The sequence below is a fragment of the Gasterosteus aculeatus genome, chromosome Y (genome assembly GCF_964276395.1).
Source record: "Gasterosteus aculeatus chromosome Y, fGasAcu3.hap1.1, whole genome shotgun sequence".
Taxonomy (NCBI): domain Eukaryota; kingdom Metazoa; phylum Chordata; class Actinopteri; order Perciformes; family Gasterosteidae; genus Gasterosteus; species Gasterosteus aculeatus.
In genome coordinates, this window is record NC_135709.1 from 21142814 (window position 1) to 21160140 (window position 17327).

A 17327-nucleotide genomic window follows, 5' to 3' on the forward strand; every position below is an offset into this window, starting at 1 on the left:
TATAGGGGTGGTTAGTGGGATTGGTCGCAGGAGAGTTCTATGGACATGCTTGATTTTTCCTGCGTCATCCAGGGGTGCGATAGAATACACTGCTCCACCATCAGAAGGGGTCTTGACAACTTTGTACCTCCGGGGACCCCAAATGTCCTGGATCTTCACTCTGCCTCGAGCACTGTTGTCTTTCAAGTAGACCATTTCACCCTCTGTCAGGTTGCCACCAGCCACATGCTGGTCATGTCGTTCCTTCCTGAGGCGAGCTGCTGCTTGGATCCTTTCCTTGGCCCCATCAAAGGCAGTCTGGAGGCGCATTTGGTGTTCTTGCAACCAATCACCGATAGTACCTCCAATTGGTTCCTGAATCTTGCCAAGGAGAAAATCAACAGGAAGTTGGGGTTCTTGGCCAAACATTAGAAGGTATGGTGACTCACCAGTGGTTTGATGGGTGGTTGTGTTGTAGGAGAAGGTAACATGTGGGAGGTAGCTGGGCCAATCTGGCTTCTTGACAGGTGGAAGGGCCTGTAATAGGCCATGTAAGGTCCTATTAAACCTCTCACATTGGCCATTCCCCTGGGGGTGGTATGGCGTGGTGCGTGTTTTTTTTATGCCATAGAAACTGCACAGCTGCTGGATTAACAAGCTCTCAAAGTTCCGGCCTTGATCCGAATGTATTCGGGCTGGCACCCCAAACCTATAAAACCATTCCCGGACCAGTACCCCTGCCACAGTGGAGGCCCTTTGATCACGGGTCGGGACAGCTTGAGTGAATTTGGAGAAGACATCGGTCATAATGAGAACTTGTTTTCTTCCATCGCGAGCACGTTCCAGCAGAGAAAAGTCAATGGCTAAAATTTGATTCGGTCGGGAAGCTACCAGATGGCCCATGGGTGTTCTCACAGCAGGGTATACGGGTTTGGCCAGGGTGCATCGTTCACATTTTTGACACCAGTCCTTGACATCCTTATACAGACCTGGCCAGTAGCACCGCTGCCTTACCAGATTAGTAGTTCTCTCCACTCCTTGATGTCCATGACCCTGATGCAGTTGTTGAAGCACCACCTCCCGCAGGGAGGCTGGCAGCAGCAGCTGATGAATTTCTTCTCCACCATCCGGACGGTGAATGCGACGATATAGGAGCCCATCTCTCTCCACCATCCTATTCCACTGTCGCACCAGTTCCTTTACTGGTTTCGAAAGAGCCTGGCGTTCCTTCTTGTCTGGGGGGTGTTTGCAGCGCCAAAACTGAAGGAAGCTTCTCAACACTGGATCTGCATGCTGGAGGGTGGCAAGGTACCCATTCCTGCTGGCTTCCTGGGAACCTCGTTGATGCCTGTAGGTAAACTCACTATCTGGGCCTGGTTTAGCATCCCTAGGGCACAGCGGGGGTAAAGTTTAACATCAGTGTCACCAACATTCACAACTGGGATGTAAGCAGTACCATGATGCACTGTGACCATCGCAAGAGATACTAACAAACCACCAGGAAGAGCTTCTTGGTTGGCAAAAGGTTCAAACAAAGCCTGGAAAGGTGGAAGACACCTCTGCGGACAGGTCGCGGCCACCAATTTAACTGTCCCCCCGGGTATGTAGACTGGATGTTTCCCCCTCACCCTAGCAACTCCACTGGCACCTGTTGCAGGTCTGGCCCGGCTCTCGTGACACTTTTGGAAAGCTTTCTTCCATGCCTCAGGGGCCTCTTTCACAAGTGAGACATCAAAAAGGGGTGAGGCATGTTGCCCGAACAACTCTGCATAACATTCACGTAATACATTCATGCCTAAGGCACCAGGAACGTCAGATTCGGGCAAAGAACCAGGAGGATCCTTAACCACTAGAATCCCCCTTTTGGGAATAACTGTAGCCATTACAGAAACATCGAGCTCTACATACCCCACATATGGAATGCTAAGTCCATTAGCTGCTGTTGTTGAAGTTGTAGCCACAGGCATGCCTGGGGAGAGTTGTCAAAATGCTGGTGGAAAAAGGACTCCTTAATTGTGGAGACCATTGACCCCGTATCCAGTAGACAGTCTACCTCAACCCCACCAATGACCACTGCAACATGTGGACAAGGACTAACAAGTTGAGAGAGACACTGTTCATCCACTGGATAACATGAACCTGTAATGGCCCCTTCTGAATCGTGGTTCTGCAAAACAGAGGGCATTAGTTTTCCGACTGCTGATTTTGAGCAGTTGCCCTTTGCATAGGATGCGCCTGGGGGCGCTGTTGCTGAAAAGGGACCCTTGCATTATCGCAATTACGAGCAAAATGCCCTGGCTGCTGGCAGCGTCTACAGAGAACAGGGCCTGTATTCGAAGGCCGAGACCATTTGGAGGGGTTCTGTAATTGCAAGAGGTGGGTGGAAAGCTGGTTAATTTGTTCTTGTTGTGCTTTAAGCATCTCTTTTATCTCCGCCATTTCACTTTGAGATGAGGTACTCGTCTGCTCAGACACCCTTGAAAGGTGGGTAGCACAGATGGAGGGGACGGAAAAACTGCGGGGCCTACTTTCCAGCTGTCTACCTTCCCTCTCCCATCTGACTGCCTCCCCTCGCACATCCAAGAGGGTAACTAATGGCTTAGCACGTACAACCTGTTTTAAAGCTCTGCGGAGATCTGAATCATTAACATGTTCCACAAACTGATCTCTCAATAGAATGGCAGAGTTAGGTATAGCCTGAGGAGCATTCCTCATGATTTTTTCCATAAGCTCAAATAAAGCATGAGAGTAGTCCTGCAACGACTCACCCTCTAGCTGTTTTCTGGAGAAGAAATCCTTCTGTAAAGCAACATAAGACAGTGAACATCCATACACTTCCTGCAGTATAGTCAAAACCTTCTCTGGATCCTCACGATCTTGCTGGGGCCTATACTTGATCTCATCTTTGGCAGACCCCTCCAAATGATCGTAAATGAAATAGGCCTGATCTATGCGAGCTAAATGCCTGGCCCGCATGCTAGCACGGACCTCTTCGACCCATTCTACCACTCCTATACCCACATTCCCCCTAAACATGGGGCACTTCCTTTCTCTGGGGATGTAGAGTAGGCGTTCAGGCGCTGCCCCTGGGAGACCAGCAGATCCAGAGGGGCCAGGGAGTTCAGAAGAGCCAGGAGTCAAGCTTGCTGGACGTGCTTGCGTTTCTGAAAGTTCTTGTGAAAGTTGTTCATTTTGAGCCCGGAGTTGAATCACCAAGTCCCGTAAGTCCAGCTGGCCTTCCTCCATTTCTATAGACTTGGGTGGTTTTGGCACCTGGGAGCCAACAGGGATACAGGTTCCTCTTCCTCTTTAAGAAGAACCTTTGGCCAACTGCTGTTTTTGCCCAAAAAGAAATAAATAGTAAGCTATCCGAAAAATATACACATGGGGGGGTCCTACATAAAGCAACTGTCCGAAAAGTGAACTAGAAGGACACGTCTCTGCTCTAAAAAAAACAAATAATAATAAAATAAAAAATAAAAAGAGTCCTGCCAGCAACGCCAATTTGTAACCGGGGCGGCCGTTCGCCTGGTCACAAGGGTGACAACGTCACTTTGGGACTCTCACCCAAAGAATATCAGTTGTAATGAAAAAGAAAGGGAGCAGAGAGGTGAAGTTCCAGTTTTGTAACAATGTTTTTTTTATTTACAAGTAGGTTTAATATTTAAAAGAAAAGAAATAATCAATCCAGAAACATTGGTCGGTTTTATGGCAAAATATAATCTATGCTTTGAAAAAGGATTACTATACTGGGGTACCCTACCAGTATAAGGTGACTACTTGAGGCCCACCGGGGCGGGGGAGTGAAAGGGGACAAGGGGGCCACCACCAGGTCAAAGGAAAGAAAACACAGCAAACAAACAAAATAAACTGAAAGGGCCTTCCACCTCGTGAGCCACCCCCTGTAGGCCTACTATATGCCCACCTGCACTGGCATTAAAGGGACCCCCAGTATAGGGCGCAGTAATGGTTGTTTATGTAGGACAAAACAAAGACACTAACCCAGAAAGAAAACAAATTAGCAATTCATAATCAAAGATACTATATAAACCGGGTATCCATAATCTATTTTAAATCAAAGGCAAAAACAGCAGTGACCAGGCTCAGTGTTGCACCACCTGATCATTTCCTGTATAAAAGAAAGAAAAGGTAAATAACGCCAATAAACATTTCACTGCTAAAAAGCATATTAAAACATGAAACAGAAAACCCCTGACATACCTCTAGATTCCGCTCAAACCCATCCGCACGTGGCGAGTGCTGTGCCTATGCCGTGGGAGACCTACAGCAAGCCCCTCTAGCTCTAGTGGGGCAAAAGCTCCCATTTAAAGAGCACCTGGTCACACCTGTTAGGCATCACCAATTAAGGTGCTGTGGCCAAACCGGCAGGGGGGGGAGGGGAGAGCTCTACCCATCACTTATATATGTATATATATTTGTATGTATGTATGTATGTATGTATGTATGTATGTATAAAAATAACCGGGTGATAAATTCTAAGTTTCTCTGGCATCTTGTGGAGGTATCTCCCTGCTGACCAGCCTCGGCTTCCTGTTTTCACTAATAAGGCCCCCGGAGGCTCATTGGCTGAGCTAAGCGCACATTGTGGTGCTAATCACCAATGACCCACATGACACTGTAAACCTCATAGATCTGTCAGCGCACTGCATACTCAGATTAGTTTCGACAGAAGTTGCTAGTCGTGCCCATTTCGTTTATTCTCACGGAGGACGCTTAACTCTCAGTGACTCGCTTCATTTCGGACTTAAATCCTAACTCTGTTTTCTGTAACACTACGGTTTGCAGGCGTAACGCTGCACACCCTTCACGAAAAGGGATGTGTCGCGCTGGTCAGGCGGTGTGTACAACTTGTGTTTCCTTTGTAGGATAACACATTGTTTGGGATTCATGAAGTTTTGAATTGGCACATATGGCCGTGCCTGCATCGAAATGACTCACTGCTGTGTGCCTCACAACTGAAGTGGGTGTTTTCTCTGTTTAAGAATAAATAAATATGTAGTGATGATAATAAGTAAGGGATTTTACTGCTGAGTTACTATTTACAAACCCAGCTCTGCCACATTTTCAAAGACAGATTATTAAAAGGTCAGCAGGCAGGATGCTGTGTGTGCGATTGCTGCACGCTGTGACGTAACACGCAGCCCTACGAATACTGCGTAATACTTTCAGATATGGGATAAGGGAAAGCATGCATGGACGACACGTAGTTAAAGTATGTCCATGTGCTGCACGAGCTGTGCAGTGGATCGTTTAGTGGTGGTTTCACATTCTTGGTAAGCCACCAAAACACATGACATAAGCACGTCAGAAGGATCCGTATCTAATCGACCAGATGTGGAGCATGAGGCCTGTTTTAGAAAGGTCATCACCTGGTGCGACCTAAGCCGTGTGCTGTCTGTCCACAACTGTCTTCTTCTCTGTCTGTTATGCAACTCGTCTGTTAATAACCTGCAGTGGTGTGCAAAAACAAGTCGGTGAGACTTGGGTGCTACTGTCTAAAATAGTTTTGACTGGCTCCTAAAAGATCTGCATTGATGGCACTATATGCTAGCGGGTGTGGCCGCTACTTTCTCCTGTCCCGTGCTCAGGGATGCGGCTCAGGTTTCTAAGGCCTCAGTTCAGTGGCTGCTTTCACACGCCTGTGACGGTGCACAAGGTCTCCAGAGAGGAGAGGTGAAAGGGTAATCTGATGCCACAGTCTCCCAGTAACTGGTGACACAACTAATTCTGTTAGACAGACATAAAATGTTCCATTGACATCCACCAGTTTGAATTATTCATAACGCCGTACGCCTGCATGCATAACAAAACACACTCATGCAGTAGGTGTGATCTGCAGGAAGCAGAACATCATTCTGCATTATTGCTGATTATTAAACTCTAAATTAATTTGTCTTAATTGTTTTTTGTCTTTGTTAGATTCAATAAAGTAGGCCACTTATAAATCAACTTTTTTTTCTAAATGTATGCAAGCTGTCATTGCATTCTTTCCCTCTCTGATTCTCTCTCTCTCTCTGACACAAACACCTACAAACCTACACACACACACACACACACACACACACACACACACACACACACCCTCCCTTTGGAGCCAGAGCCTCCACAGAGTAACTGATAATGGACCATTGTGCACCATGTGGTCACAGGAGCCAGATGATTGAAAACCAAATGAACTTTCCTTCTGAGTGACTCTCGGGTAAGCTGAAGCCTTCGCCGGCTCACAGGTTCATACCGATTTGAAATTCTTGTCTGCTTTATGCCGGAGTTACAGGTGTTGATTTGAGGGTGCGATTGAGGTGTTTGGTACAGTCAAACGTAATGGACACAGAGAGCAACTAAAAGAGAACGAATGTACTTACAGTGTGCACTTTGTATTGTGATATCACAATTATTTTGCATGTTTGTTGAAATACTCTCAAAACATTTAAAAAGAGGCTGTGATACAAAAAATCAAACATTTAGTGCTTATCCTGATGGAAATATTATACCTCTTCTGCTAAAAGGAGTCATCACTTAATTCTGTAGTTTTTGATGAAACCACAGCAGTCTATACGGCCAACATCGAACGCGTAACATAATTATGAGCACAGTCACCAAATGTCTTGAGTTTCTGTAGGATGTTGACCAGCTCGTTTCTGCTTTTCTTGAAGCTTGCAACGATCAGATTGATTTCCTGACTGATGTAAATCATCTTTTATGATCTTGGCTCTTTCACTCTTCGCCCCCTTTGTGATATTGATTAAGTGTTGTTTTGTTGTTGTCTTTGTTTACATGCAGGGAGCCTGATATTCCAGCCTGGGCTGCTTTACTCTACCAACTCCAGCTGCTGGATGTCAGAGAGAAACCGGACCCGTTAACTCTGCCCGTCGCAGACCGCATCCGCATTGGCAACCAGAAGCGAGAGCGAGGAAACTTTAATTTCCAGCGGGAGGAATACAGCATGGCTGTCAGAGCCTATTCGATGGCTCTGGATGTGTTAATCACATGCGGAAGAGGTCTTCAAAACTAAATATATTTTTACTCTTTACCAGAAATGTGTTGCAGTTCGCAGTCTTTGCGGGAAATAGGCGAAAAGGAAATAGAAAACAGATGCAAATGATCTCACGCACAGATCCATTTGATATGTAAAAACACAGGATTTTTAAGGTTCTACATAAATCACATCAATCTGAGCCCATAATGACATAACTGTTCAGTGCCCTCCTGCAGTCTGCCAACACACTAATCACACTGTCACCATGCTAACCAAAATTCATATTATTTCCACCTCCTTAATTGTTGTGATCATTGACGAGGCAGGGAGGGCCCGAGAGGGAAATGTGACCGAACAATGAGGAGAAAAACATGGATTGCATCATAATGCTTCAATGATCGAGGGCCAGAGAGCGAACTCGGTGTGGCACTGCAGAGAGAGGTTTATCAGCCCATCGAGATCATGTCGTCAGTGGACGAGAAGACCACCCAAAAATAATAACAGTAAACAAGTAGAAATGTACACATCTCATCTCTTTTTGAGGCCCATCAGACATATTTTACTAGAATCATTCATCACATGTGGAAATTAGAAATCACTACAAGCTGAACATGCACTTGCATTAACATTAGACTTCATCATTTTGCCATCTTAAAGGGATTCAATTTAAAAGCATTTGAACAGCATTCCAAAAAAATAACAAAATTAGGAAAGGCATTTTGATAATACCTTTTTATGATGCCAATGTACAATTAACCAAGTTATAATGTATTAAAAATCTGCTTAGCACCATCTAGTAATGGTTATAAGCAATTATAAATATTCACATGCTTTATAAAAATAAAATGATTACACAATAAACTTAATCACTATATAATGTCACTGACAAATATTTTGCGAGAATCAGCATTAATTAAACGTGAGATAAAAAGCTTGTGCATCCACACAGATGTGGTCCAAGAGCTGCTGATATTTACCCCCCATTACCAAGGGTGAAAGTTCCTTTGTATGAATAAGGGCTCATTACTGCGGCCACTACTGTATTCAGCTGGACATGCTTGGGTCTAATGATGAAACCATACAGATGTTGCCACAATATCAATACAATATCCATCTGAATATCTAACATTATATTTTCCATATCCTGCAAATCACTTGCAAGATTAGATAACTAATCTCCGCCAAAGTGGTTTTTGTGTCACCAATTAAGAGAAATAGGTTGGACGTCCACAGCAGAGCAGATGTCAGAGGTGGCGTGTCTCCGTCTTTGCACAGATGGCGGCGAGAAGGTTGAGGAGGAGGAGGAGGAGGTGCGGGACTACCGGGTGAAGTGTTTGAACAACCTGGCCACCGCTCAGCTCAAGCTGGAGCGCTACGACGAGGCGCTGCACACCAGCCGGGACGTTCTGACCCTCGAGCCAAATAACGTCAAGTCCCTTTTCAGGCTGGGAAAGGTGAGGGGCCCCGCGCGGCTGTCTCATTACCAGGAGACAATGTCCCTCCTTCTAATTTGATCTTTATCAAGCCATATGTGAAAGGGAGAGTTCTTGGAAGAACTAATAATCGGTTTAATGGACATAGATTTTACAGCGGCTTTGTTATTGCCCTGTGTGTTTCTTTATGAGTCCAGCATCCCTGATCACACCGGACGTTTTTTCTCTTCCAGCTCCAGTCAGATATGGGGGAATACGAAGAGGCAATGGAGGTGCTAAAAAGGGCCTTGAAACTGGAGCCGGCCACAAAGGTGAGATCACGTGGGTTGGCCAGTCAATCCCCCTCCATCCCTCACAGAGGAAGAGGTCACTTAAAAAACAGGCTGCATTTACTATTACAGCTACTGGATAAACCAATCAACACAAAGTAATGGTGACAGAGAAAATATATATAATAAATATTTATTCTAAAATTGTTATATATTTTTTCATACAATATTCTTGATAATCACCTTCCAACACAAATTGTATGGCTTTATATATATTCTTTAATTCATACAAAATATATTAATCCGGAACTTTTTTTGGTCCCAGTGCTGCAAATCACAAGAAAAAAACAGTGTCTGTTCAGACCTCTGCTCTCCCCTGGTGGATGTTTTCAGAACTGCGGCCTTGCCTTTAGCTCAGTATAAAAATGGTTCATGACTCCATTAAAAGAACTACAGAAAGCAGCTTTTGAAGCACTTGTTAAACGTTTTTGTTTTTTGTTTTCAGGCGATCCACGTTGAGTTATCTAAACTGGTCAAAAGGCAGTCAGGAGGCAGAGATATTCAAGGGTGGAAACCTAAACCAGCGGAGCTGCTTGGAGAGAATATCACACCTTTTCTGATTCCCTCAAAGAAGAAAGAATCTGTAAGAAGATTAATATCGCCGATGCGTTATTGTGATAGGCAGCAGATGGGATTCTGACAAAGCATTTTGTTTTTTTCAGGGAACGTCCTGGAAGTGTATACTCTGCGCGCTGGTTGTGGCCTTGAGCAGTTTAGTGACGTCGCTGATCCTGACGGCGAGAAACTGACGTTGTCTGTTTGTTCTAGTCCTCATTAATTCATTTGTAAAGAGTTTTTTTTTTACTGCTGAAGTGAAGTTGAAGTTTACTGTCAAGTAAATACCAGCAAAGATTTCATCTTTCCAGATGTCTGTTTTATTTGGAAAAGTGATAAAAACACAACAAAAGTGATCCAGGAACTTTTTGTCAAGAATGTAATCTTTGAAGGTTTTCGAAACTGCGATGTTATCTCGATCACGCGGATGCTTAATAAAATTGTTAAAAATGCACTTTTGATTTCTTAAGACCCAAATTTGGTCGCAAAGGGGAACATTTATTTAAAAATACTATTCGACATGAGTCTCAAATAAAAGATTATTATTTATTTAATTTATGAAATGACTACCAAATAAATAAAAAAAACCTAAAGAAAAGAAAACATGATTACAATACGTACATTTGTTTTTGTAATTGTGCAATTTTCCAACAATAGAAATCTTACTTTTGATCAGAGAAGTAACATTTATGAAAATATATTATATACCAAGAGTTAAACATGCCAAAGATTAAAAATATTCACAAAATATAAATCACTTTGTGTCCTTCATTGCTCCACCGTATCTAGTGCTCTGGACCTTCTACAGGCCACAGCAGGCGTTCAGAGTCTTCTTCGGGTTGGATGGACTCAGTCGGACCTGAGAGAACGACTGCCTCCTCAGTTTGACACTTTTCTTTACTTCTCTGCGGAAGGGAAAAGCGGTCAAAGCGTTGCTTTGAGGCTCGTGGGAACAGCTCGAGCGCTCTGTGTGGCATCCTACCTGGCCAGATGGAGCACAGTCTCTACCACGTTGGTTCCCTCCTTGGCGCTCGTCTCGCAGAACAAGGCGCCGTACGCCTGCAGGCAAAAAGCATCAACATAACCGGACCGCAGTCAGTTTATTTGGAGGCCGGGCGCCGCTACTTTTCTGTCCCGGTGGAATGAAAGGTTACGCACCGTGGCCAACTTCTCTCCGTGCAAACTGCTCACACAGCTGCCTTCTGGGAGCTGCTCCCTCAGGTCCACCTTGTTTCCAATAACACACATGGGGATTTTGTCTTCCGTTGAATCCTGTATGAAAACAAAAAAAGGACACTGTGAATTTTACTGCCTACAGGTTCCGTATTTTCCCTTAAGGGCGTTTTGTCAATCATCTTTTTGCCAGTTACCTGGATCTGATCCACCCACGCTCTGACGTTGAGGAAGCTGCTCTCTGAAGTGACATCGTAGAGGAGCAGCACTCCGTGAGCTTTACGGAAGTAAGACCTCGCGATGCTACGAAACCTGCGGTCGAAAGAAATACAGCGACTTCTGTCATTATCAAAAGAACATATCTCAAGTTTTAATTTGTAACAGTGTGTTTTTGTTAGACAACAAACTGTGGGAGTGGGTGCAATACCTCTCCTGCCCGGCTGTGTCCCAGATCTGCAGGCTTGTTTTCTCTCCATCCACCAGCATCCGCTTGATCTGGAAATCCACACCTGAGAAAACCGAGCAGATTCAAAACACCTGAACTTCAGAATGTGTCAGTGTTTGAGGAAACGCAGCGTGTTTTGTGTAGCGTTTACCCAGCGTTGTCGGAATGTCTCCCCTGAAGTCGTTGAGCGTCAGTCTCAGCAGGAAGCTGGACTTTCCGGCTCCCGCGTCTCCTGCTAGAACCAGGCGGAACATTGGGGCAGGCTCCGTGGTTTCCTCTAGGTCGGCTTCTAAAGGCTTCGGAAGAGCAGCAGAAGATAACCAATGTACTCTTTGCCTTTGTGGCGTGAAAACAGTGAGTATTCAACTGAACAAACTCAATCTGCTGATAAAGCTGGACAGGAAACCTCCATAAAAACCTAGTGAGTAGACCTTGAGTTGAGTTTTAAATGAAATGTCAGTAGATAACTAGACTACAAAAAGAATTTGGTTGGAAAAAATAGCTTTGTGTGTTGGATAAAACTCTCTGTATAGCATTTGAATAACCCCATTTCCACATGTGGTTCAAATGTTTACTGAAATAAAGTATTTAAATGGATATCTATGGACTTTAAATGAATACTGAAGGTACATCAATGGTTCCCAACTTGGTGGTTGCAGTCTAATTATTATAGGTTGAAAGATGATTGGATGAGAGAGAGAGCCACACACACACACACCTTTTCGACTTTTAAACAGCAACGCATTAAAATGATTAAAGTAGTTAAGTAATCGTACCTTTGTGGAAAAGGCCGACAAACGTCTCCGTAGAGATGACGCAATAGAGCTCGCCTTGCTACGAGCCATCTTCGCCGCAGATTCAGATTTCACTTCTGATACCTGCAACAGAATAAAACTCATTTTAAGCGACAGCTCAGGGTTACATCGGCATTACCGGACCGGCCACCTACACCCGCCGTGCGTTCTCACCTCCACATCAGACAGGACGTAGGAGTAACTGTGGTGCACGGTTTCCACTGAGGCCCCCCCGTCGTCGTCGTCGTCATCATCATCGGCGCCGCTGTCGTAATCACTGCCTGAGCTCTCGGCCGTGTCCATCGGCAGGGAGACGCCGCTGTCGAGGTACTTATTGGCCCAGGTGGCCACATGAGAGTAGCTGGCTTTGCCGGGATCCTGCTCCGGGCTGCAAGCGCCGACACACTTGCTTTTAGCTGTGACAATTTAATTCACGGGAAGATCAACCGGCAGAGTCACAGAAGTGTGCAAAAGGGACGTTGTATACCTGCCGTGGTTGAGCGTGTTCTGTCGGAGGGGCTTCATCCTGCGGGCTGGGATTTCATTTTGAGGAGACCGCTGCGGAGAAGATAAGGAATGTTGCTAGGGAGGAAACCTTTACACTTGGAGCTAGTGAGAGCGATTCAGTGCGAGTTTTCGTTTGACTGAGAGCCAGCGGGTGTGAGGACTCACCCTCCTTTTAGCTGCAACCGCTTCGCTGGCCAACGCAGAGCGGAGCCCGTCGTTGCTGTCATACAGCATTTTGTTTGTTTCCCTAATGAAGTGTTCAAGGAAATAGAAGACTAAGTTACATGTAGTTTATCGTGATACTATTCCCCAGTAAACAGACTAAAACCTGTTCTTCTGGTAATCAAAGTATATCAACAGTTTTAAATCTTCCTTAAAGTATATTTTTTTATTAGAATTTTCAGAGACATCGGATATTATTTAAGTGTGTTAAAAATCATTTATTATGCATTTTAATCCACTATATTTTGGTATTTGGTAGTTTTTTGAAAGCCTGAGCAATTAAAACAAAGCTATCCATTGTGTCTACATAGACGATGGAAATGAAGATTGTTCAAATTTTGATGACCCAAACCAAAATAAAGGATGTAATCAAAATTTAAAGGCAACACAAACAGACTATAAAATGACCAAATACGCTGCCAAAAAAAAAAAGTGTTCATGTCAACAAGTGACTTACTGGAGAATCTGAATCTGGTTTGAATACAACTGGTATTCCATAACCATCCTCTTCAGTTCATCGCTTTCTCTGTAAAGGAACGAAAGCCACGTGTACCGTTGATGTCGTGCTGGAAGCTGGATCAAACTTTTGTGTCAACAGACGTGAGCAGAGCGTAAATACACTGCCTCACCTTTTATGTTGAGCTTTCTGGTCCGCGTACATGTTCTTCAGCTTGTCCAGCTCCGAGTGCAAGACGGCGCTGTCCGTCTGGGCTTGCAGCAGAGAGGTTCGCAGGTCCTCGTTTTGCTGTGAGAAGATTACGTGAATAACTTCAACTCAAAACACACTACTTTTCACTCGGTGTGACAACTCTGGCATGAAGTACCTGTGAGAGATCACTGATACGTGTGTTCAGTGTGTCCACTTCCTCCTTTGAATGGTTGAATTCAGAGTCCTCTTGGCTCTTGAGAATAGACATTTACACAAGCATCTTGTTAAAAAATGACCTGCAGTTATGATGTCCTAATTACACACCAAACAGGTATTGTGTTTGAATTGTTTTATTAAGTCTAAAATGTAGAGACACTGGAAATGTTTGCTTTAGTTTAGTAATTAATAGAATAATACTGCCATGCAATCAATAGCTCAAGTAAATGTGTTTGCACGCTCTGTGGAAATGGTTATCAAGGATTTATGTGTCAGTGTTTCTACACGAACAACAGATTTCTGAGCCTTTCTTTAAACTTCTTGATATTAGTCTTTGCAATCTGCAACCATGACAATGGTGTTTTACCAACAGTATCGTTTTACTAGCGCGGTTCACGAGTTGGACCTAAAAACAGTCTTGCCTTTCAGTCGCAGAATTCTCTGGAATAAAAATAAAAGCATGCTGCGGGGTAAAAACCTACCTTTAACAGTCTGTCCACAGTTGCATGCAGGTCCGTGACCTCGTTCTTGTGCTTCCTTTGCACGGCCGCCATAAGTCCTTCCATTTTTTTACGTTCCTACAAACAACCGAAGTAGTTAAACAGTGCAGAGCGGCCAGGGCTTGAAGAGGGGGCTTTCACCTGCCTATTCAAAGGCTCTTTGTGAGGAGTCTTGTAACCTGCTACCATGTGCTGCACCAAAAACATGCAAGCAGCACACAGGAGCCACTGAAGGGACATTTTCACTTTGATGCATTTTTGGCAGTTTCTCAGTGCGCATGTTGAATAGATGCTGCAGTTTTATTTGGTTGGATGTGGTAAGACACATGGTCCTCTAGGATGTAGGGGTCAGACTCACCTCGTCTCTCACCCTCTCCTCGGTTTTGGCCAGCTGCTGCTTTATGTCGTCCTCCAGTTCGGACAGCTGACTGTTGTTCATCTCATCGGCTCTGTTTTGACGCAGAAAGTTACGCTCGAGTTTGGTCTCACCAAAGCGGAGCCGGCTGTCCAACAGGAGTTCCAGGCACCAACAAAGCCGAAATAATTCACCTTCTATCTATTGTCTCGATTGTACCGGACTTCTAAACGTGCTGCAGTTGCCACCTCGTCGCTTGTTGCAACACGCGAACCAACCGGAGTCGAGGGAGAGAGAGGCGTGTGCTTAATGTTGTCTGTCAGACAAATTACGCAAAAATGCCTGACGTGCGATTTATTTTTCTTTGGTTTAGGCTTTAATGTCAATACGTAAAAGGGTCAGTTAATTTCAATAAAGTGGAAACAGTTAGAAAAGCTTGCAATATATCGAGTTTTAAAAAACTAAAGCTAAACATTTAACAGACATAACATCTAAAATATAGTGTATAAAATCACTGTCTAGCTTGAACATCAATAACCGCTGAGATTATAGTTATTATAGCTAATTTATGCTAATTTCTTTTTCTAATAAAGTAAATCTAGTACTACCAGAACTAGGTGTGACCACAGAAACATTGTTGATTGCTGATCATATATTATGTTAATACAATTTGCCAGCTAGCAGGACGCATACTAAGTTACAGCAACAGGAGGAAGGCTCAATAACTGTTAATAACACTTGAACCGATATTTACATCGACTCAAATAACAGATAGCATTGCTCATAGTGAAAATTCACAAAGAAGAAGTAATAAGTGTTTTTATTTTGAGCTAATCTCGATCTCCATAACACAAATGACTTCTTATTCAGCCCTAAAAGGCAGACGGGCCCAATCAACGTTTGGCTGGAACAAAGTCTGAGGCTCCGTGTGCTTTTATGTTATTCTGCACTCAAGTCCGATGGTCTGAAATCTAATCAGGTGGCTTTCAATCAAGCAGTCAATCAGAGTAGGTGCAGTGGACTCAATTCAGAGAGTTTGTCCTCAGTTTCTATGGTTTACAGCCACTAGAGGGCAGCAGTTCACCACTGCTCTGTGGGTGAAAGACGGCTACAAAAAGTTAGTTGCAGTAAGGGTATTAAGCTGATTTATGATTAATTAAATAAATTCAAACAAAACTTTAAAAAACCTTTGCATTGATAATACTGGACGTCACCGCTCCCATTAAAGGCACATGTTTGTGTGATGTGTTTACAATAATGGGCTTTTAATTCATAATCAGTTTCACAGGTCGCATGCTCTTAACTGACCCTCACCGCTTAATACTGGTCTCCAGCTGCTCACACTCCAGTCGGTTGTCCTGGCTCTGGCTGATCAGCGAGTGGATGATTTCCTCATAGTGCTGCAGTAGATTTGTTTTCGCAGAAGAGTGAATGGCCTGATAAAGATGAGCCAGCTGCTCCCGGAGACTGTCAGAGACAAATGTTCTATACATCAACATTTGTATCACATATCATGTACTTTTTTATGAAATATTTCACCTTTTTACAAAACAGCTGAGTAAAGTAAAAAGTGAAAAAAAAATGAGATCAAAACAAACAAAAGCGGTAAAATATAGAATTAAGACATTGTATAAACTTCTCCAAACTTAAACAGAAATGACATTTAATGAAGAAAACAAGTTTGTTCAATTCATCAACATCATACTATTTGGCTAAAAAGGTGAACGAGCAATAAAACTCTACGATATGACCTGAACCAAAAAGAATGAGCACCACCTACACTTCTCATGTAGTACGGTCCAAAACAACTGGAGAGAATATTTACAATGTGTCCATCCCAAATGTTAAAGCCCTTAAACACATCAAATTTATGTTCAGTTTTCATCAGCCACCTTTGATAATAAGTTGCCATACAACAAAAGCATGTACAACATAAGATTTATCTGATGACAGGATGCTTTCCTTAACAGTTAGTAGTAATAATGGCGTTTTTCAGTAGTGTTCTATGGCTCTTAACTGGATCACCTGTTAACTTGGGCCCCTGAGGACAAGTTAAGCTCTTGAAAAGGTTTCCCGGTACACCTCGAGTTAAGATTTGTCATTCGGCCATTTGAACTTGGGGGGAAAAGTTACTAACGAAATGTGTCGTTGGTGTTCAAATGGCTTTGCCTACTGTTTGCATTGCAGATATGTCTTCATTTATTTAAAGTGACGCAGCTGCATGTGCTTTGAGTCACCAGCAAGGACAATCCGACACGCTGGAAAAATTCGAAATAAATGCGTATTTTCAGCTGGTCTATGAAATAAGGAAATAGCACCAGGAGCAGGTGCCACATCAGCTGTTTTTTTGTTTTTTTTACTGACAGCAAACGAATGTTTGCGTGGTGTAGGCGGGGATGTGGGCTCACCTTTCGGGGAGGAAAGCCTCAGCATCTATCCGGCTTTCAAACTCTTCCCACGGGCCGCCGCGCGCGCCGAGGGACGAGAAGTCCAGAGTCTCCGAGACGTCCTGGAACCTGGACGCAAACCTGCCGTAATCGATGCCTCCGTCCTCGTCCGGGTCGAACTTGTCGAACAGGGTTCTGACCTCGGTTTCGGAGACGTTGAGCTCCCGACAGACCGCGGTGAAGTCATCGTACTCTATCTTACCGGACTTGTTCACGTCGCACGCGGAGAATAATCTCCCGAGGCTGAGGCGCTCCATATGTCTTCTTTTAAAGGTAAAAAACACACTGAAAAATCTAAAAATAAAATTTAAAAAAATCCAGCACTTCTCTCGCGAGGCGACTTCGGCAACGTGCCAGCCGAAATCAAAACAAAACAAAAAAAAACGCGCGTTAAAGTCTCACGGGTGTTGTTTTGCAGCCGCTCATTGGTCCACATCTCATTGTGGGCGGGATCTATCCGCATCAACGCACCCAATGTGCCACTTCCCTCCGGGGCTCTATCAGGTGATGCCCCCCCCCAGCAGCCACCTACCATGTAGGTATTTGGTTTCATAACTCAGCGTACAACTGTCATACAATGTACACACACACACACACACACACACACACACACACACACACACACACACACACACACACACACACACACACACACACACAACAGATACGCAAGCGCTAGCCTCTGTTTACCTTTAAGGTGTGTAGTGCAAGTTTTATCAGACACTC

The 17327-nt window shown here is 44.1% G+C and overlaps 2 protein-coding genes across 2 annotated transcripts in view; one reads left to right on the plus strand and one right to left on the minus strand.

Moving 5' to 3' along the window:
* LOC120812283 (peptidyl-prolyl cis-trans isomerase FKBP8-like) overlaps positions 1-9864 on the plus strand; it is a 31398-nt gene extending 21534 nt beyond the window's left edge. Inside the window, exons 4-8 of the mRNA XM_040168119.2 lie at positions 6781-6998; positions 8252-8430; positions 8643-8720; positions 9184-9321; positions 9401-9864. Coding sequence (XP_040024053.2) covers positions 6781-6998; positions 8252-8430; positions 8643-8720; positions 9184-9321; positions 9401-9487 — 700 coding nt within the window. The 3' untranslated portion in view covers positions 9488-9864. The remainder of the gene's footprint in view (positions 1-6780; positions 6999-8251; positions 8431-8642; positions 8721-9183; positions 9322-9400) is intronic.
* Positions 9591-16976, minus strand: LOC120812287 (ras and EF-hand domain-containing protein-like). Its single transcript, XM_078097918.1, has 17 exons — positions 16563-16976; positions 15469-15621; positions 14158-14248; positions 13782-13877; positions 13259-13336; positions 13064-13179; positions 12892-12960; positions 12378-12459; positions 12193-12263; positions 11880-12093; positions 11688-11789; positions 11063-11207; positions 10894-10975; positions 10664-10778; positions 10452-10565; positions 10276-10352; positions 9591-10198 (listed from the first exon to the last, which is right to left on the minus strand). Exons 1-17 carry the CDS (start codon positions 16856-16858, stop codon positions 10096-10098), a joined length of 2004 nt encoding a protein of 667 aa, XP_077954044.1. The 5' UTR covers positions 16859-16976; the 3' UTR covers positions 9591-10095.
* Between the last annotated feature and the right edge of the window lie 351 nt (positions 16977-17327).